General features: G+C 42.3%; 1 protein-coding gene across 1 annotated transcript in view; it reads right to left on the reverse strand.

Moving 5' to 3' along the window:
• Positions 1-21,675, reverse strand: part of BSN (bassoon presynaptic cytomatrix protein) — a gene marked incomplete at its 5' end in the record, with an annotated part of 239,036 nt that overhangs the window by 118,847 nt on the left and 98,514 nt on the right. Inside the window, 2 exon segments of the mRNA XM_020999265.2 lie at positions 9,382-9,440; positions 9,443-9,786. Of these exon segments, the coding sequence (XP_020854924.2) occupies positions 9,382-9,440; positions 9,443-9,786 (403 nt within the window).

Below are 21,675 nucleotides of genomic sequence, written 5' to 3' on the forward strand. Positions count from 1 at the left end.
GTGTGGTAGCAAAGAACTGGAAAAAAAAGTAGATGCCCATTGAATGGAGGACTAAACAAAATACAGCACACAAACATAACAGAATATTACTGTGCTGTAAAAAATGACAAACATGGTAAATACAGAGAACACACAATGACAATAACAATATAAGTGTAAAGAAACAGAAAATAATTGAAAATGAATGTTGCAAAATGACAAACCAAGCTTGAACTGAAAGGAGAGATGTGAAAGGACATCTCACCTCTCCTTTGCAGATTGGTGTGGGGGTGGGGGGTACATTGATTATACTGTTAAGACTTTTTTTTGAAATAGTGATTGGTTTTACTGATTTTTTTTCTCCTTTTTTCCTTTTTTTTCTTTAAAAATACTATTTAGTATATAGAATGGCCCTCTGGGAGGGGGACTACATGGGAGGAAGTTTAAGGGATATGAAAACAAAAAAAGTCAATAAAGTTTATTTTTTTAAAAGCTGCTAAGAATTTATTTGCTGGCATCTTACAAATCTAACCAAAAAGCCTTTAAATTAAAAAAGGATGTAGGAGGGAGAAGACTGCCTATCAATAGCTAGATCTAGATCTATACTAGCTCAGATCCCTATCTAGATCTGTGTCAGTATCCATATCTATAGCTGCCTATATCCATATCCATATCTATACCTAGATCTATTTCCATACCTATATCTGAAGCTCTCTATCTAATCTCCCAAGTTAAATACTATTAAGAGTAACTATAAAGAAAGAAGAAAAGCAATTGAGGCAGCCACAAGTTCACAGGAGATACAATTCAAGAAAAGAGACAGTACAATAACTATAGTAATCTACTATTTGAAAAACCCAAAGACCCCAGCTTCTGGGATGGAGAACTCACTATTTGACAAAAACTGCTGGGAAAACTGGAAAAGAGTATGGCAGAAACTAGGCATAGACCAAAATCTCACACCATATACCTATATAAAATCAAAATGGGTTCATGATTCAGATATAAAGGCTGATACCATAAGCAAACTGGGAGAGCAAGTAATAGTTTACCTGTTAGATTTATGGAGAACAGAAGAATTTATGACCAAACAGGAGATAGGGAACATTATGAAATGCAAAATGGATAATTTTGATTACATTAAATTGAAAAGGTTTTGCACAAACAAAGCCAATGCAACCAAGATCAGAAGGGAAGCAGAAAACTGGGAAAGAATTTTTATAATCAGAGTCTCTAATAAGGGCCTCATTTCTAAAATATATAGAGAATTAAGTCAAATTTATAAGAATACAAGTCATTCCACAATTGATAAATGGTCAAAGGATATGAACAGGCAGTTCTCAGATGAAGAAATTAAAGCCATCTATAGTCATATGAAAAAATGATCTAAATCACTACTGATTAGAGAAATGCAAATCAAAACAACTCTGAGGTACCACATCACACCTATCAGATTGGCCAACATGACAAAACAGGACAATGATAAATGTTGGAGAAGATGTGGGAAAATCGGAACACTAATGCATTGTTGGTGGAGTTGTGAAATGATCCAACCGTTTTGGAGAGCAATTTGGAACTATGCCCAAAGGGCTATCAAAATGTGCATACCCTTTGACCCAGCTGTATCCCAAAGAGATCATAAAAAAGGGAAAAGGACCCATATGTACAAAAATATTTATAGCAGCTTTTCTTGTGGTGGCCAAGAACTGGAAATTGAGGGGATACCCATTAGTTAGGGAATGTCTGAACAGGTTATGGTGGTATATGAATATAATGGAATACTATTGTACTATAAGAAATGATGAGCAGACAGACTTCAGAAAAACCTGGAAAGACTTGTATGGACTGATGCTGAGTGAAGTGAGCAGAACCAGGAGAACGTTGTACACAGTAACAGCCACGTTGTGTGACGACTAACTTTGATAGACATAGCCCTTCTCAGCAATGCAACGATCTAAGACATCTCCAAAAGTCTCATGATGGGAAATACTATCCACATCCAAAGACAGAACTATGAAGTTTGAATGCAGATCGAAGCACACTATTTATTCTTTTTTTTCCTTCTGTTATGTTTTGTTTCCTCTTTCTTGTGGTTCCTCCTATTGTTTCGAATTCTTCCTTACAACATGATTAATGTGAAAATATGTTTAATAGGAATGTATATGTATAGCACATATCAGATCATGCGCCATCTTGGAGAGGGAGGTGGGAAGGGGGGGAGAAAAATTAAAAACTCAAAAGCTTATGGAAGTGATTGTTGATAACTCCAAATAAATTAGCAAAACAAACAAACAAATAAATAAATAAAAAAGAAAGGAGACAGTGGTAAAAATCCAAGTCCTCTAACATCTATACACAAAGATCCAAAGTTTATGTATCAAGTTTACGTAACAAGAGAAAACGGAGATTTTAATTCAAACAGATAAATTTGATCTAACATACATTGCTAACACTTGGCACCATGAACCACATGACAAGACCATGGGGCTAGATGGCTGAAAGGAGTGGTGGTGTGTGCTATCACCGAATATTAAAGAAGGTATACATCACAAAGCTGCAAAAGGGAGCTAGGTGGCACAGTGGACAGAGGGTCCAGACCTGGAATCTGGAAGGCCTGAGTTCAAATCTCATGTCAGACACTTATCAGCTATGTGACCTTGGGCAAGTCACTCAACTTTGCCTTAGTTTCCTCACTTGTAAAATGAGGTGGAAAAGGAAATGGTAAACCACTTCAGTATCTTTGCTGAGAAAATCCCAAATGGGATCACGAAGAATTGGACATGGCTGAAAAGACTAAACAACAACACACATCACGTATCCTCAAGTGAGGAAATGCAACAATCAGAGTGGGGAAACATGGCCAAAAGTATTTGGGCAAAGATTAATGGTAGGAGAAAACAGAAGTAATTTTTTCACTGGAATATATTATGGACAACCTGGACAGAAATAGGCAATAGATGAAGAGTTTGGGAAACAGATCACAAGCCTGGCCCAGAGGTACAGTAGAATAGTGATCAAGGTCTTCAAGCGTCCAGGAATCAACTGGCAATCGATCTCTTACTCTCTACTAGAAGCTGAGGTGCTAAATAACTTCTTGGTTTACCTCAGTGATAATTTCATTCTTCAAAAGGTGAAAGAACCAACAAGATGAAATTATATTCTGAATCTGATTCTTGTTAACAGGGAAGAAATAGTTGCCGGGGTAGAAATCATGGGGATATTGGGGAAAATGACCACTCTTTCACAGAATTTTTGATAGAAGAAACGAAATTTAGGCATAATCTGACATTCTAAGCAAATTTCAAAGGGTTCAGAATTCCATGGATTAAAATTCTACAGGGTTAAGTCAACCAGAAGGGATGGGAGATACTGAAGAATGAAATTCTGAAGACACAAAGGGAAATAATTCCAGTAAAAAGGAAAAATGGAAGTTGTCTGAAGGGACTGATATAGATGCACAGGGTTATTTATCAACCGATTTAAATTTTAAAAGAATATACAGAAGATGGAAGGAAGGCCAAGTAACAGAGGATGACATCAAAAGCATGATGTAGTTTCATAAAAAGTGTCAGGAATGTTAAAAGTCAGAATAAGCTTGGACTGGTGAGAGAAGTTAGTCAACAAAAAGCTATACTGAGAAAAGGGTGATCAAAGATAGGATAGGACCTTTATTTGTGGTGGGTGGGATAATAATAACAACGAACAACAGAGAGAAAGGTAGAATTGCCCATTCTAATTTCACTTCCTTTTCGTCTGCCAAAGAGAATGATTTTTGCACTGGAGATGGCAGAACAAAAAAAGCTAATCAGAGAGTTGAAACCCAAGATAAGTAAGAAAGGAGTAAGGGATCCCCCTAGCTATTCTTGAGGAGTTCAAGTCACCAGGCCAGAGCAATTACATCTTTGAGTCTTGAAAGAACTGGCAGATAAAACTGCTGAACCACTGTCAGTATAGGTTAGATTAGCTGGCAACCATTGAGGTCTCTTCCAACTCTCAAATTTGGTATTTTGAGTTCCAGGCTGGCCCCTTCTCCATTAAATCTCTCTCTCTCTCTCTCTCTCTCTCTCTCTCTCTCTCTCTCTCTCTCTCTCTCTCTCTCTCTCTCTCTCTCTCTCTCCCTTTCCCCTCTGCCCCCTCATTTTCTCTTCATATATTTACCATACACTTATGCCCATGCTGTGGTACGGTAGGAAGGGGATCGAATTTGGAGTTAGGAGACAGCTAGGTTCAGATCCTACCTCTGACACATACCAACTGTGAGATTCCGTACAAGTCAAGACCTCTCAGATCCTCTACTACTTCAGCTATAAAACATAAACAGTGACCCTTGTAGCAAGTATACCACAGGGCCATTGTGAAGATCAAACGAGATAATGTATGTAAAGTACTCTTCAGACTTTAAAATGCCATGCAAAATGTCAGCTATTATTACTATACCCATATGCCGTTTATATATTAAGCACTAATAATACTAGCTAGCATTTATATAGAGCTTTAAGGTTTGCAAAGCCCTTTACAAACACCATCTCACTTGATCCTTACAACAATTCTGGGAAGTGGGTGTTATTATTATCCTCATTTTGCAGATGAGGAAACTGAGGCAGACAGGTTGCCTAGGGTTCCACAGCTAGTAAATGTCTAAGGCAAGATTTGAACTCAGTCCTTCCAAATTCCAAGTCCTGTAGTCTATCCATTGTGCCACCTAGTTGCCTCTATGTAAATGTCAGTTATCATCATTATTACCTAAGTGCAGGATAAGAGACACTTACGGAATAGGAGAGGAAAGGTGAGCCATAGAGTCATGAAGACTTGGGTTCAGTTTCTGCATCTGACATATACTGTCTTTGTGACCATGGGTAAATCACTTAAGCCCTCCCTTGGAAGAGACAGTTTGATATGATGGAAAGAACACTGAACTTGGAGTTAGAGGACCCAGGTCCAAATTGCCTCTCTGAGGCTTACTGTCTGTGTGAACTTGTCTAAGTTACTTTGGCCTCAGTTTACTCATCTATAAAATGGGAAGGATGGACTAGATAACCTGGAACTCCTCTTTCAACCCTAAACCTATGGCCCCAGTGCCCCAGATAACTTTTTAAGACCGTAAATTACAGATGACTTGTTGACTGGCATCAATGGAGGGAAATGTCCAAAATCAGAATTCCCTACACAGAAGAAATTATAGAACCAGGACACAAAAAAGTACAGGATATACCTATGAGTCCAAGGTGAAATGCGTAAGGTACATTTTAGGAAAAAGGCTGATTTACCCCCTCATGACACCTCCTCCCTCCACATAGCTGGGCAGCCAGAACACACTGATTTGGCAGTGTCTGCATGCAGAATGCTTCTAATATGCCTTCCTGCTGACCTCCTCGGGGAGTGAATCAGTGTATGGGAGAGAGAAACAAAGGATAAATAGACACAGCAGGAAAGCTATATCCTTTGATGGTGTTTAGTGTTCTGGAAAGGAGTCCCTATTCTCCCATTCCTTTTTCTTTTATCCAATGCCTGAAGCTACTCTTCCATGGCTCCCACCTTTAGCTCTCAGTCTTGAGCTCATATTCATTTCTTCAACACGGGTATACGTCTGAGCTGTGATGCCTTTCTTTTCTGTGAAGTATTCTAGAATCACAGAGTTAGAGGGAACATCAGAGGCCAACCCATACTTCATTTGGCATCAGATGACCTGGCTTCCACCTCACAGGGCAGGACCGGAAACAATGTATGGAAGTGCCAAAGAAGCAAATTTAGGGCTGACTTCAAAAAACATCCTCCTAATGGTTAGAGCTGTCTAAAAGGGGAGCGGACTGCCCAGGAAATAGAGTTCCCCTTCACTAGAGGTCTTTTAGCAGAGACTGAATGATCACTAATTGGATATACTATGCTGGGGATTCTTTTCACATATAGTTGAATGAGGTCCCTTTTAACTCCAGTCTGATTTTGTAGTTCATTTCTCATCTCTGCTGCTTATTACCTTGTGTGAGTTTGGATGAATCATTTAACCTCTCTGGGCCTCAGTTTCTACATCTGCCAAACGAGGAAACTGGACCAGATGTCTTCCAAAGGCCCTTCTGGCGCTAAAGCTCTGACCAAGGTTTCTTGCACAAAATGACCAATAGGGAAATGTTTTACATGATTGCACATTTATAGCCTTTATCAGATTGCTTACTGTCTCAGGAAGGGGGGAGTAAAGGATAGAATCTGGAACTCAAAACTTTTAAAAATGAATGTTAACAATTGTTTTTACATGTAATTGGGGGAAAAATATCATTCCCACGAATCCGTTCTATGACACTGATGACAACTAGTCATTGAAGGAGATCTCCAAGCAGGGCAAAACCATCATCTCTCAAGGGAGCCCATTCCCCTTTTGGATAGCTCCAATTGTTAGGAACTCTCTGCTCACATCAAGTCTATATATGCCTTTCTGCCACTTTTGTCCATAACTTCTACTTTTGTTCTCTGAGGCCAAACAGAACAAATCTAACTCACTGCCATCTGACAGTTCTTCAGATATTTGAACACTATCATAAGAGTTAACATCATGTAATGGAAAGAATACTGCATTTGGATAAGAAGACCTGAGTTTAAATCTCAGTTCTGCCACCTGCCATCTTTGTGTGACGCTGAATGAATGAATAAATGAATGAAGCACACCAGGCTTCTGTCTGACTGGGGCCACTGGCATACTCTGGAGCAGGTATTCAAGCTTTTGGCATGGCTGGGCTGGATCAGAAGTAGTCAATGGGAAGGAGGCCACAGAACAGCACATGACAGGGGCCAGCACACTTGCCCACTGATTTAGTGTTTACTAAAACGCCGGCCCCTCATGCCCAAGCCTCATTACCAGAACTCTTGCACCTGTGTGCACTCACATGCACACACGGTGCACTCGTCCCCTGTGTCTAATAAAACAAAAAAACAGGTCTAGTGTCAGGGCCCTGGTGCCCAGAGAGGGCTCAGGATGGTGGGGCTAGAGTTCATACAGAAGGAACGGCCCCAAAGTGGTCCAGGCAGCCATTGCCCTCCCTTGTGTTTTCCAGGGCCAGGATATCCCAGTCACCGCCTCTTCAGGCTGGGGCTTCACAAGGCCTTTGCCACAGCCTATTTCTAGGCCTCATATCTTACCACAATGCTAACGGTTTGGGTCATTTCACAGGAGGAAATCCAGAAACGACACCCTCCTGACCCTAATGACTCTGCTCTTTCCAAATATTGAGTTGCAAGCACTTACCTAACTGATCAGTGTGCAGAACTGAACTGCTCCTCCACAGAAAAATTAGTCACTGGTGCCAAGTAATGAAGTGCACTCACCTCTCTTAATAAAGCCCACACACCAAGAGCTCAGCCAAAGGAACAAAGTGACTCATCTCCCCCAGTATTGTCAGCTCTTCCCCCGGAATCTCACACTTACCTTTCGCACCCCCCACATTACACACCTACAGTGCCACATTTTACAAATAGACACCAACTTGCAAACAATTATTCTCACTTATCTCCCACTCCCCCAGGCGAAAGGATTTCTCTGCTCTTGATAGCCTGAGAATCACAAGCAAGCTACTGCTGTGATATCCCTCAGTTTCCACGGTTCCCTTGGGTGTCACAGTCCTGAGCCTGCCCACGGGACAGCCAAGCCTTCCAACCTCGAGCCTATGCCTCAACGAGAGCGAGGTCAGCTGGCCTTACCTGCTGGCTGAGCCTCTCCTGAGAAAGAACCCTCCGGAGAAAGGCTGAAGTATGCTGGAGTCCCAGTGGTGCCTGAGCTCCTATGAGCAGACTCCCTCGGAGGTGGGAAAGGTGACTGCCTGCCTGCTTGGGAGAGCAACACTACAGCTTGTCCTGTTCCCCCAGGCTCAGATAGAGTGCTTGGGTCATGTGGTAGAAAGAACAGATGCCTAATGAATCTAAATGCATGCCCAGGTCCTTTCAATTCATGCCTCCTAGTCTGGGGTTTACCACAGGTCATTACTCTAAGAAACTAGCAACTGCTGTTGTACTTCCATAGCCTCCTGGGAAGCTTACTTCCCAATGCCCAGCTTGCCCTGTAGGCCATTTCCCATCCACTCATTCCCCCAAACCACCACAACTCCCCAGCACCCATCCAGCTCGATCCTCTAGCTTAAGTAGAGACAGTTAGCTTGGGGTTAGGAAAGGAGTGCATCATTTTGCGTCTCCAGAGACATTTCTGAGCATATTCTGAAATGCATGAGAAACTCTCAGTTGAAATGAGCTTCCCTTGAAGTGGGCAAAACCCTACTCCGGAGATCAATGCTTCCACTGATAGAAAAGAGGTTGAATAGATAGAGTGAGGCAGGAACCACAGACCCCATATTCATGGCTTGCCCACAGCAAGGTGGGGATCATGAACTCCACAGCCAGGACTCACCCACAGTAAGCTGGGAACCATGGAGCCCATAGCCAGGGCTTTGTTGTCCACAAAAAGGCAAAGCTAATAGTTAATGGAAATGCTAGTAAGAAGGAAAAGGAAACAAGCTGATAAAAAGATAATAGAAGGCGGATGAAAATAAAGAAGGTGTGATGGAGGAGAGAACAATGTAAAAGTCAGTAGGTCAAAAAGGTCCAGTTATATGCTCAGTAGTGGAGAGATGGGGAACATAAAGAGAAGGTAGATAGAAAGGTAGGTCAATAGATAGATAGATAGATAGATGGATAGATAGATAGACAGACAGACAGACGGATAGATAGATAGACAGATGGATAGATAGATAGATAGATAGGTAGATAGATAGATAGATTGACAGACAGACAGACAGACAGAATCAATGTGAGACAGTGTGGCAGAGTGGATCAAGAGATAGCCTTGAAGCCCGGGATTAAATCTCTCCCCTGACACATATTAGTTGTGTGGCTATGGGCAAGTGTCACAATGCTCTAGGTAACTCTCAAGGGTATAGAGCCTTGGGGAGCCAAAAGCATTGGTATAGGGAGTTTCCTTGCCTTCTAATTCCCTATGCCAATGAGATCACAGGCCCAGGCCCGGTCCCTATCCTTATATATTAAGAGGGTGATGGTCAAGAAGACCGGGTAGGTAGCCCTTCTCAATAAGCTTACATGACTTGGTGGATATTTCCAACTGAATTCAGATCACAGATTTATAACTGGAAAGGACCTTGGGATCATCCAGTTCAACTCCCCCGTTTTTACAGATGAGAAGACCGAGGTCAGGGAAGAGCTGAAATTACTTGGCCAAGGTCACATAGGTGGTAACAAAGTGGCAGAGCTGGGGTTTAAAATCTGGTTCCTCTGACTCCAAGCCTGGCACCCTTTCCATTGCCAGCGCAGCCTCCTCCTATAGGGTAGAGTCTCTGGGCAGACAAATAAGCTTGTTGGGTTAATAAGAAAAAGTAATTATTAATAAGAAAAGTAAGCAGTGGCAGTTACCTCTGTGAGATGAGGGTTGGGGTTGAATCCACACTGGTTGCAGACCTTGTTGTGACATGTGTACAGGTGTTGAAGTTTGGCTGGTTAGGAGAAGAGGTGAGATCTGTTGTCTTGCATATAGGACAGAGGGTACTGCTTGGGAGGGGTGCAATTTGGGGTACTGAATAAGGTGATGTTGGGGTGCTGCCTCGGTCTGGAGACACTGAGGGAGATCGGCCTGTTCTCTGCATCCTGCTGTCCACTTGGAGTGTCCGATGGGGGCCATCCACCTGTGGGCCAGCCTGTCCATGAGTCCTCACCTCCCCCCGGCGGCCTTCGTGGCTATGAGCAGCAGCCTGCTTTGGAGTCGGGGAAGTCGCTCTCTGGCCATCTAGGTGATCCTTAGGATCTAGTCTTCTGGACGTGCTGTAAGAACACAGAAAACAAGGGCAATTCAGAGATGTAACCTAGAAAAGGCAACATGAAGCTCTTTCCAGCCTCAGGATAACACATACTTAACGTGAGAGCTAGACTGGTGAAGTCTGTTTTCTTACTGTGGTAGCATTTCCCACAACAGTGTAATCCCTCTCCTTGTGCAGGGTAATAAGAATAGGCTGCCAAGTCGACCTAATTTTTATTTATATAACACATTGAACAAAATTCACTCCAGGACTAATGCACCATGTAGGAACACTCAAAGATGCTTTTAAGTGGCTTCCTCATTTATTAAGCATTGAGTAGCTTGAGGAGGAATAGCACTACAGGGAACTCCTTTAGGAGAGGCAAAGGAAATGAACACAGGGGAATGACCATCACCTTTCATCCCTCCATAGACAGGGCTCCAGATCTCCAAACGAAAGTGCTTCTAGGGCAAATCTTTTCATAGCCAGCTCCAAAGGACTATCCATGTTCTTTTGGCTATACTAGAATTGGGTTGTATCAACTGTCATTTGAAGTAAGTGGCCCTTCAACTGCTGGAGGAAAATGGTTTTCTTATGTAATAGAAGTGAAAAGGAACATGGCATAGTAAATGAAAAGCCGGTCTCTGAACCAAGAACATCTACATTCAGATCCTGTTTATAACATATACTGGCTGTGCGACCCTGGGCAAATCACTTAACCTCTCTCAGGCAGCTCTCTAAAACCATAAGTTGTGGGGAAGGTGTCGATTTGCCTTGATAGAGTGAGTTTCCTCCCCAGGAAGTTCCAATACCTATGGAATCACAGATCCCTATGTTACAGAAGTCTTATTACAAGGGGATCTGGTGCTCTGTGTGCCTGGCATCGGAGGCTCATCACCAAACAGTTGAGATTTTTGGCCACAACAACATGCACAACCTCGGACAAGGAGCTTTGCTTCTTAATTTTGTCTTTTATAAAATGACAGGCTTGGACTACATGACCTCTGAGGTCCCTCCTAGCTCTAGACTGATGATCCCATGAACTCTTGGAGCCACCAGCTAATGAGTGATCTGCACCAGAGTGATTTACATGATGCTGCTGAGAATCCAAATCACCTGGAGTCCTTGTGGGATTCCTACTCCTCAGGGCTGCTGGGAGGGAAAGGTTTGGTAAACTACGTAGATGGGAGTTCTTGTAACTGGAGATGCAAACCCAGAGCCCATTCACCCCTCAGGTCACTGGCCAACAATATGGGTCTCTCTCTCCCTGGCCAGTGAGACTAGAATTAGATCTTTTCTCTCTAACAACACTCATCAATTTCAAAGAATCAAGATGAGCTCAGGAGAGTCAAAGCTTCTGGGAATAACTAACACCGACTATCAAGGGCATGGCGACTGGACATGAGTCCCCAAAAGCCTGTTCTCTGTACTCCTGCCAGAGTGAGCCTTTGGATGTCTGGACAGTGGTGCAACAAAACAAACCCCTCCTTTAGCCTCCCTTTACAGAGGGCTCAAAATTCTAGCCATCTGTTAATTTTCCACTAGTTGCTCTGCTTCGGTTTCAATGCCACCATCACCATCATGACCCCAAGCAGGATACCCTCTGGTGCCACCTCCCCACTTTTCAGCTTCCTTTTTTGTATTATCTTCCCTTGTTAGATTGTAAGCTCCTCGAGGGCAAGGATTGTCTTTCTTTTTCTTATTTGTATCCCAGCACTTTGCACAATGCCTGGAATATAGTAGGTGTTCAGTAAATGTTTATTGTAGCATATTATAGCCTATAGGAAAGTTGACGAAAAAGATGGAAATAAAGTGACCTGCTATCCTCTCTTCCCCCTACCCCATACATTTAAAAACAGCAACAACAACACCTCCTAAAATATGGTGGGTAGTGGGATCCTGAAACTTCATGTGGACCTATGAGGATGAAATATTTACCAAGAAGGCCACCCCATCCCTCAACCAAAACAATGTCCATGTGTGGCAGCCCCCTTTAATGCGCTCTGTTTTTCTGTGAAAAGCAATCAAAAGTCCAACCACACCTAGAAACTGTGAACAAGTCTGATGAATGTACCTCCTTCAAGGAGCCAACCTCCACCATACCCTTCCATCCCAGGTGAAGGCATTTCCTCTATCTTTGGATTTCTCATGATTTGCCTTGACTCTCCTCTGCCCCATTCATATTTGACCCTGTATTGTCCTTAGTTGTGCACATTTTGTACAATGTCTTATTAGATCATAACCCAGTGGTAGGAACTGTCATTTTTTTCATCTTTGTATTCCAAGGGCAAAAACAGGACCTTAACATAATAGGTGCTTAATAAGTACTGGCTGAATTTGAATTTGGACACTGGAGTTAGAGATAGTTCAGGGAAAGGCAATTATAGTGACCAAGGGATGTTGGGTGATTGGGAGCTGAAGGGGAGAAAGATGACCAGCCATGCTGTCTGAGCATGTATCAAAGTATCCCAGGATTTGTGGTTGAAAGGGTTCTTAGAGATCATCTATCTGGCCCAGACCCCTCATTTTATTTTTATCATCTTCTAAAATAAATGTTATTGATGCCTTTTGTTTTTACATTATAGTTATTTCTGGACCAAGAAATAACTCCTCTCCTCTTTCCTTTCCTCTCCCATTGAACTTCCTCTTATAACAAAGAAACAAATGTGAAGACCTGTTACAATGCCAGATCTGACAATATGTACACCATTCTGCCCTCTGCCGAAAGGAAAGAGGCCTTATTTCATTAACTTCTCTCTAGGCTCATTGTTGATTTTTCAGTTACTCAGGATTTGACTTCCTTTTAGCTATATTTTCATTTATAACTATTGTAGTCACAGTGTCTACTATTCTTTTGTTTCTACTTATTTCATTCTGCATTAGTTCATACACATCTTCACACATTTCTCTGAATTCCTCCTACTTGTCCATTCTGAGTGGACAATAACATTCTATCATATTCCCACCTTGCTTGTTTTTTTTTTAAAGTCATCCCCCAAATGATGCAGCTCCTTCATTTTATGGAGGAGAAAAGCGAGGTCCAGAGAAATTCAAGGACTTGCAAAAGGTTAAGAAGATACAAGACAACAATCTATAAATGTACAAGGAAGGATTTCCATGACTGGAATACTCTACCTCCTCATCTCTGCCTCCTGGCCCTTCTGTTTCCTTCAAGTCCCAACTAAAATCCCCCCTTCTATAGGAAGCTCTTCCCAATCCCTCTTATTTCTAGTACCTCCCCTCTGTTCAATGTTTCCTATTTATCTTGTACATAGATTGCACATATCTGTTTGCATGTTGTCTCACCACTAGACTGTAGGCTCCTTAAGGGCAAGGACTGCCTTTTGCCTTTCTTAGTATCCCCAGCACCTAGCACAGTACCTGGCACATAGCAGGAGCTAATAAATGCTCACTGATTGACTGTCAGGTAGACAGAATGAACCTTGGATCCTAAAAAAATAAAGGAGGGGGACTCCTTAAAGTTTGAAAACAGTAAATTTGAAAACAGTAAACAAAAGGCCATGAAAACTGGCTTACAGAACTTTGTACAGGCTAAAAAGAGAAATGCCATAGCTTCCAAAAAGGTTTCAGGAAATGTATAAATGACCTTTCTGCGATGGAACACTTAAAGGAATTGAGAATATCAAGGGGACATCCCTAACCTTGTGAGGACATCCATGCCCCAGCGAGCCCTTTGAGGCCTGGACAGTGGTCAAAGATGGACTGTAGGACTGGTCCAACATGGCCCTTGTGAGTGTCCTGATATTCTGAAGGAGCTGTAGCAAGGCTTCCAGGCACCGCTAATCGCTCCAGGAACGTTTGTGAGGACCTAAGAGAATTTCATCCCTGGAGATAATTCAAGCTTTTAGTAAAGTAAATGCTTCTGAAAAGTGAAGCTTTCATAAAAGAAAACATAGCTCTACCTTTCTCACTGTCTAGGAAGCCAAAACCTACATTTGGACACGACTCTGCTTTCTTAAAGGATTCTAAATAAGGAGCTCCATGTTTCCCCATCGAGCAGCGAGTCAGTCCCTCCTACAATCTCCAACCATTTCGACATCCCTGCAGGCTTTTGCGTTCTTCACAGTTACAAGGAAATGCCAATGAGCCTTGACATTCAAGGATTTCTGCAGCTTCTAAAAAGGAATCTAACCTGGCCTGCACCTCCCATCTCTGAATAAACCAGAACGGCAGTAAGAAGCAACTGTGACTTCTCCCGAAGTCCTCCTTCCCTGACTCAGCCTGGTCTGGTGGTAATCCTGGGCTCTCAAAGACTAGGCCAGCAGAAGGCAAGGTCTGGCAAGTACTACCAAGATGGAAAAGCAAGGGTGGGCACAGCAGATGGGCTCTCTTAAACATCATCCAAGAACCCTTCTATTGATGTTCAAAGATTCCTCACCTGTTTGGTCATGGATCATTGATTATTTTAGCCAAGGCAACTCAGAAAGACCACCAACTAAGTGTCAAGGGGCTGCAATCAGCATGAATGGAAGGAGGACCCACGCTAACAAAATCATGGATCCTTTTAAGTATTAAAGAAGATCGCAGGATCAGAGATCTAGAGCTGAGAGATCATCCAATTTAAACCCTTCATTTCACAGAGGAGGAAACAGCGACCCAAGGAGATTAAATGACTCTTATCCTACACACCAGTAGTGCCAAGGGTAGGATTTGAACCCAGGTCCTTCGCCTCCAGAATCAGTCTTCTGACTCAGAGATCAAACACAGATCAAAGACTGTTTTGTTTTTCTTCTAAACTGAAAAGATTTAAGAGTAGGGATTCACCCTTGTGAATCTGAATGTCTGGAAGACCCTCTTTAAATTCAGGGATCCCAAAGAAATGGAGAGTAGGACAATCTGCCCCTACCTCCTAGCTCCACTGTGGTAGAGGAGGGAAGCAGCAAAAAGGAAACTAAGATGTCCTCAGCTCAAAAACCAGAGAGGGAGACAGACCCCAGGGTTTGGTTTTAAAGGTAGAGAATGGATTGTATAAGGAGAGAATATGGCTGGCTGCTAGGAAGAAAAAGCAGAGCACCTAGGGCTAAAAGGGAAAGAGGCCCTAGAGAACAGTCAGGCCAACACCTTCATTTTTACAGCGGACAACACTGAGCTCAGAGAGGTTAACATCTGATGTGGCCCATAAGTAGCAGAGCCATTTTTCAAACGCCAGCCCTTGACTTCCAAATCCAGTGGGCTCCCACACCACACTGCCTCTCCTTATTGCTACGTGCCTCTTGGAGAGCTAAGCTCTGAACATCTTGGGGGTTTTTTTGGTGTGTGTTTGTTCATTTGTTTTGTTTTAGTTTGACAACAATTCAGCAAGCATTTATTAAACAATAACTATGTACAAGGCCCTGTTCTGGATGCTGGAGACTGGAGGATGAAAAATAAGAAAGCTTCTGCCCTGAAGGACTCGCAATCTATTAGCAGGGAAAGACATGGACATAAATAAGCACAATACAAGGTAGAGTGTTATCAGTTTTATCTTTTTTTAAAAACTTATTTCTTACTTTGACTAGGAAACCTCTGCTGATGGCTCCAATGGGGCCTGGGTAACCAATGCACAATGACTTCTGGCTACTGTAAAAGCCAGAGGGAAGTCATCTATGCAAATGTCAGTTATCACTACTGATGCTTCAAGGGATCCATGATCTCAGAACTTCCTTCATGAGGATGAATCCCAGTCCATCCACATGTTCTCATCCTTTTCCATATGCTCCTAAAGCTCCTCCTTAAAGGAACCACTCAATGCCTTGCTGGCCTTCCTTTATTTTGGTCTGTTAACATTTTATAGGTACCACATCACTCCTAGCAGATTGGCCAACATGACAAAACAGGAAAATGATACATGTTGGAGAAGATGTGGGAAAATTGGAACACTAGTGCATTGTTGGTAGAGTTGTGAACTGATTCAACCATTTTGGAGAACAATTTGGAACTATGCCCAAAGGGCTATAAAAATGTGCATACCCTTTGACCCAGCGATAGCACTTCTAGGGCTATATCCCAAAGAGATCATACAAATGGGAAAAGGACCCACATGTACAAAAATATTCATAGCAGCTCTTTTTGTGGTGGCAAAGGATTGGAAATTGAGAGGATGCCCATCAATTGGGGAATGGCTGAGCAAGCTGTGGTATACGAATGTAATGGAATACTATTGTGCTATAAGAAATGATGAACAGGCTGACTTCAGAAAAACCTGAAAAGACTTGTATGGTCTGATGCTGAGTGAAGTGAGCAGAACCAAGAGAACGTCGTACACAGTAACAGGCCCGTTGTGCGATGACTAATATTGATAAACTGAACCCTTCCCAGCAACACAAGGATCTAAGACATCTCCAGAGGCCTCGTGATGGAAAATGCTATCCACAGCCAAAGAAAGAACTATGGAAGTTGAATTGCTATATTTTTCTCTTCTGTTGAGTTTTGTTTCCTCTTTCGGATGGTTCCTCCTATTGGTTTTAATTTTTACTTACAACACCACTAATGTGAAAATATGTTTAATAGGAATGTAAATGTATAGCATCTATCAGATTGTGAGCCTTCTTGGGGAGGGAGGGGGAGAAAAATTTTAAACTCAAAAGCATATGGAAGTGATTATTGATAAATCAAAATAAATTAATAAAATTAAAAAAGAAAAAACAAAACCAACAACATTTTATAGGTACCAGCAAAGCACTTGGGTGTATCCATCCATCTGGTAGCCGATGTTCTCTCTATATGACCCATCCACCTCATTTTCTGATCATACATTCCTTGATGGTGTTTTTCACTCATGTACTTCTTTGTTGTTGTTGTTCAGTTGTTTTTCAGTTGTGTGAAACTCTTCATGACCCCATTTGGGGTTTTCTTGGCAAAGATACTGGAGTGGTTTGCCATTTCCTACTCCAGCGCACTTTACAAATGAGGAAACTGAGCAAACAGGGTTAAATGACTTGCCCAGGGTCACACAGTTAGTAAGTGTCTGAGGTGAGATTTGAACTCCTGATTCCAGGCCCTGGAGCTCTATCCACTGTGCCACATAGCTATACTTGACATCACACCTATTATAATTATTGTTTTGTTACTATAACATACGTCTCACAGCAACTCTGTGAGGTAGTTAGTGAAAGAACTATAATTAGGGTAGGGCAATTGGGGATTTGTACTTGGGCACTGAAATTTAGAGGTTGCTAACAGCATAGTGTAACACCTAGGTAGAAAGAATTGATTATGATAGAAGCTACATGATAGGATGCTACCTCCCTAGGTGAATTCCTCACTAACCTAAACCTAACCCCTTCTCTCAGCTTACCCCAGGCAGTGGCCTTTCAAATAATGCAGTGTTCTGAGGTCTCTACTATGGAGTGGTGTCAAAGGGTGACTTTGTCAAATGACTTTGTTGGAAAAGGTTGTTTTGAGTGTCATTTTGTGCTACTGACCCCAGGTGCCAAAATTGCCATTTACAACTCTGAGTAGTACAAGTATTAGCACCATTTTATAGCTGAGGAAATAGTAACAGACAATGGAAGTAAGGTGGAGAGCCCTCAGCTCATATTTTGTTTGTTTTCTCTACCAAGGAGAATAACCATTAGATTGGGAAGTAAAAAAACAAAAACAGAAAATAGAGAACTGAAACTTGAGATAAATAAGGCGAGATAGAGACCCTCACTGCCCTCAATAAGTTTAAATCACCAGTCCTGGATGAACTCCCATGTGACTGCTGAGACACTGTCAGTGATCTCTGAAAAACTGTAGAGAACGGGAAAGACAACAGGGGCTGGAGACAGGCAACATTTTCAAAAAGGGAAATACGGGTTATTCAGTGAGCTGAAGTTCAGTACCTACCCTAATTCCAGAGCATTTTATTAAAGGAATGGTACTTAGGAAGGGAAGTAATCATGGTCACTAAGAGCCAGTAAAGCTTCAAAAATAACAGGTTATGTCAGACTGACCTCATTGCATTTTTTAAAAGGTCACTGGATGGATTAAGGGAATACCATAGATATGGGATGTTGGGTTTCAGCAGGGTGTTTGACAACCTTTCCCATGAAATCCTGATGGACAAGATGGAGAAATGTGGACTGTCTGGCTTTAAGTATTTGGGGGGGGGGAGATTTAGAACTGTTTCAAAGACCTGAATCAAACAGCGGGTAATAAATGGATTAAGGTCAATGTGGCAGGCTATGGAATTGCCTAAAGATCTATCCCAAGAAGGGTAGGTGTCATAACAAGCTAGAATTATGAGCTGAATCTAATAAGATGAAATTTCATAGGGATCATGGTAAAATTCTACACTTGGTTTGAAAGAAAAAATCAGCTGCACAAGAAGAGGAGGAAGGAGATATAGCTCAGTGGTGGTTCACTAGAAGAAGATGTGGAGGTTTTAGTAGACCTTAGGCTCAATGAATCAACACTAGTATGATATATTGGTAGAAGTAGAATGTCTGACTAGAGGGAAGTGGGAGTCCAACTGCTGGTCAGACTGCACCCGGAGTAATGGGTTCAGTTCTTGGTACTGCAGGAAGAGGTTCCAGACAAAGACAATCAGAAAGATGGTGAAGTCCTTGGAAACCCATAAAGCCATACATGCCAGGGTTGGTTAAAGAAACTGGGGGTGCTGAGCCCAGAGCATTTGAATAGGCTTTAATAATATTAAAGCCTGTAAGTATTTAAAGAGCTACCCCATGGGAAGGGGATTAGCCTGGTTCTGCTTGGCCCCTAATGGGTTGGACTAGGAGCAAGAAGAGGAATTGCAGAAAGGCAGATTTCAATCCCACATGAAGAAAATCTTCCTGCCAATGAGAGCTATCCCAAAGAGGAGATGGACTGCCTCTGAAGGTAGTGAGCTTCCTATCAATAGAAGTTTAGGAAGGAATATTTGTAGAAGGGATTCTTGCTCAGGAATGGTTTCACTAGATGAACTCTGAGCCTCCTCCCCATTCAGAGATGCTGTGATTCTATGACACTGAGGCTCACTGATGTCCAGTAACTTGTCCATGGTCACATGGCTGTAAGCGGTAAGAGAGAGGATTTGAACCTTGGTCTTCTCATTCCAAATTTGGACTCTGAGTCCAGAGGATCTGAGTCTAATCTTTCTGCGTTACACACTTATTAGCTGTGTGACCCTAGTGAAGTCACTTGACTCAGTTCCCTCATCAGCAAAATGGGGAATAATAACAGCACCTACCTCCCAAGGTCACTGTGAAGGTCAAATGAGATAATCTATGTGAAGCTCTTTGCAAACCTTGAAGTGTTACTACGTGAGTGTTTGCTACTATTATTACACCAAACTGCCTCCCAGGAACCCCTTAGATCAGACCAAAGGCAAGGGTCCAAGCCAAGAAGTAAGACCGATTGTAATGAAGGAGTCAAGCTGCTGGTAAATCAGAAACACAGCTGTTGTTACTGTACACTCCCAGAAGCCAGAGGAAATCAGTAGAGCTGACTCTGAAAGAGGGACCAATCCATATGCCAGTTTATCTTAGAATCTTAGGCTCATAGGACAAGGAGCAGGGAAAAAAAAAAAAACCTTAGTCTCCATCTGGTCCAAACCCTTCATTTTATAGAAAAGGAAACTGAGGCCTACCTAGATGTTAAGCGACTTGCCCATCATAGTTATATAGCAAGTATTGGAGTCAGGATTTGAACACTTGGCTCCTGATATCCAGGGCTATAGTGACATCTTACTTTGCTGAACTCTATCCTGGTCTCCTTCTCCACCATTTTAGGGCATTCCCAGTGGAAGAAGGGCGACGCTGGCAAGGCTGAGCCCCCAAACACTCACCCCTCAGTCATTTGTACTGTCAATCACCATCACCATCTCAATTCATGACCCTACAAGTTCTTTTTTCTTTTCATCCTGTCTCTTCTCTCTCTCTCTCTCTCTCTCTCTCTCTCTCTCTCTCTCTCTCTCTCTCTCTCTCTCTCTCTTTAAGGCAATTGGGGTTAAGTGACTTGCCCAGGGTCACACAGCTAGTAAGTGTTGTGTTTGGTCTGAGGTCTGATTTGAACTCAGGTCCTCCTGACTTCAGGGCAGGTGCTCTATCCACTGTGCCACCTAGCTGCCCCTGACTGTACAAGCTCTGAGGAAGACCTCAGTGGCAAACACTCTAGGAAGAGGGTAAACAAGGGAAAGGCCCAAATCAGCTCAGGGAGGAAGGACTGGTGATCGCATAGCAGGCCTGGGTGGAATGTGCTGTCACAGCAGAACCTGCAGCTCCAGATTCAGAGGATAAAGGTCCTTGCTCCCACATGCATATTCAACCCTTAAGAAACTCAATCTGAGGAAGCTGCCCAGATTGGGCTGTTCCTTATCACGGGACCAGGGAGCGGGGTTTGGTTTCCACTTTCACTTTTCCATTACTTTCAGAAGTGCCTTGTGGTTAGACCTCTTAATACACTAAAACCACAACAAATTACCTGCACCAACAGAGAACGGGGCCAAACAGAATTAGGAAAACATCTGAGGCACAAAATATTTTGTAAGGAAATGTAATTTTGTTATTTCTAACTGGAGAGGCAGTGTGGGGAAGTGGAAATAGCACTGCTCCTGAGTCAAAAGGCCTAGACTGGAGTCCAGGCTCCACCATTTGCTAGTTGTGTGACCCTGGACAAGTCATTTAATCTTACTGTTGTTGTTCAGTCACGTAAGACTCTTTGTGACACCATTTGAGGTTTTCTTAGCAAAGACACTGGAGTGTTTTGCCATTTCCTTCTCCAGCTCGTTTTATAGATGAGGAAACTGAGGCAAACAGGGTGAAGTGACTTGTAGAAGGTCACATAGCTAGTAAGTGTTGAGGCTAAATTTGAACTCAGGAAGATGAGTCTTCCTGACTTTAGGCCCAGTGCTCTGTGCACTATGGCATCACCTAGCTGCCTTAATCTTAATCTCCTTCATCTCTCTGTGAGAAACTCAGTCTTGAATCCCCCCAACCCTTGGGCTCTTCCATAGTCAATCCAATCATCACCATCCACCATGCTTAAACTTGGGAAATGGTTGGTTACCTATGCCTCAGGCAAAGGATAGGGAGATGCTAACTGGGAATAAAATCCTTGTACTACCTCTCTCACAGGGTGGTTGTCCTAATGAAAGCATGTTGTAGATTATAAAAGTCTATAAATATGAGCTGCCATTAGGGAGAGAAACTAGACTTGGGATTTCGTTGGTCTAAGGAACGTCTAGGTGGGAAACGCCTATCATGCAGGTCAGAACCTTCTCTGCACTTCAAGAAGGGTCTAAAGCATTGAGAGGCTGACTTGGGCAGGGCCACACCACGGGTGTATGTCAGATGTACAACGTGAAACCAGGTCTATTTGTTTGAGGCCAGCTCTCTATATTCTACACCAGGGATGTCAAACTCAAGTAAAAACAGGGCCACTAATCTGTACATATTGTGGTTTTAAAATGTAATAGTAGTTATGTTTTATTGTAATTTTTTGTTACATATTTCTCAATTATATTTTAATCTGGTTCAGGCCATACTCGGGAGTGTTACAGCCCCATATTTGACACCTCTGCTGCCTCTCTGCTGCTATTATTATTATTATTATCATAATTATTATTATCATTACACACAACACTACATGTTACCAGGAAGTTGTGACAGATCTGCTTCAATGAACAGTTTAGACTCATTTGTAATTAATATTTTTGTGTACAAATTGGTGCTACTGAGAGTTGGTAATGATTTCTTCCCTTGAGTAGATTTAATTGCTTAAAAAAATGTAACCCCTAATCCTTTGTTGAATTACTGAATTACTGAGACTTTATTACAGTATATAAAACGTGTTATGGGAATACACCTTGATGTCAAGTCAGTGAAAATATAAGACTTGATGAAATAATATTACAGAGGGTGATTCTATATACCTTCCTAGGGAGGGTATGGCTAGGCTACAGCTGAGGTCAGAGAAGAGCTGAGCTGACATG

This window comes from Phascolarctos cinereus, unplaced genomic scaffold, assembly GCF_003287225.1.
Source record: "Phascolarctos cinereus isolate Bilbo 61053 unplaced genomic scaffold, phaCin_HiC Scaffold_4;HRSCAF=312, whole genome shotgun sequence".
Lineage (NCBI taxonomy): Eukaryota > Metazoa > Chordata > Mammalia > Diprotodontia > Phascolarctidae > Phascolarctos > Phascolarctos cinereus.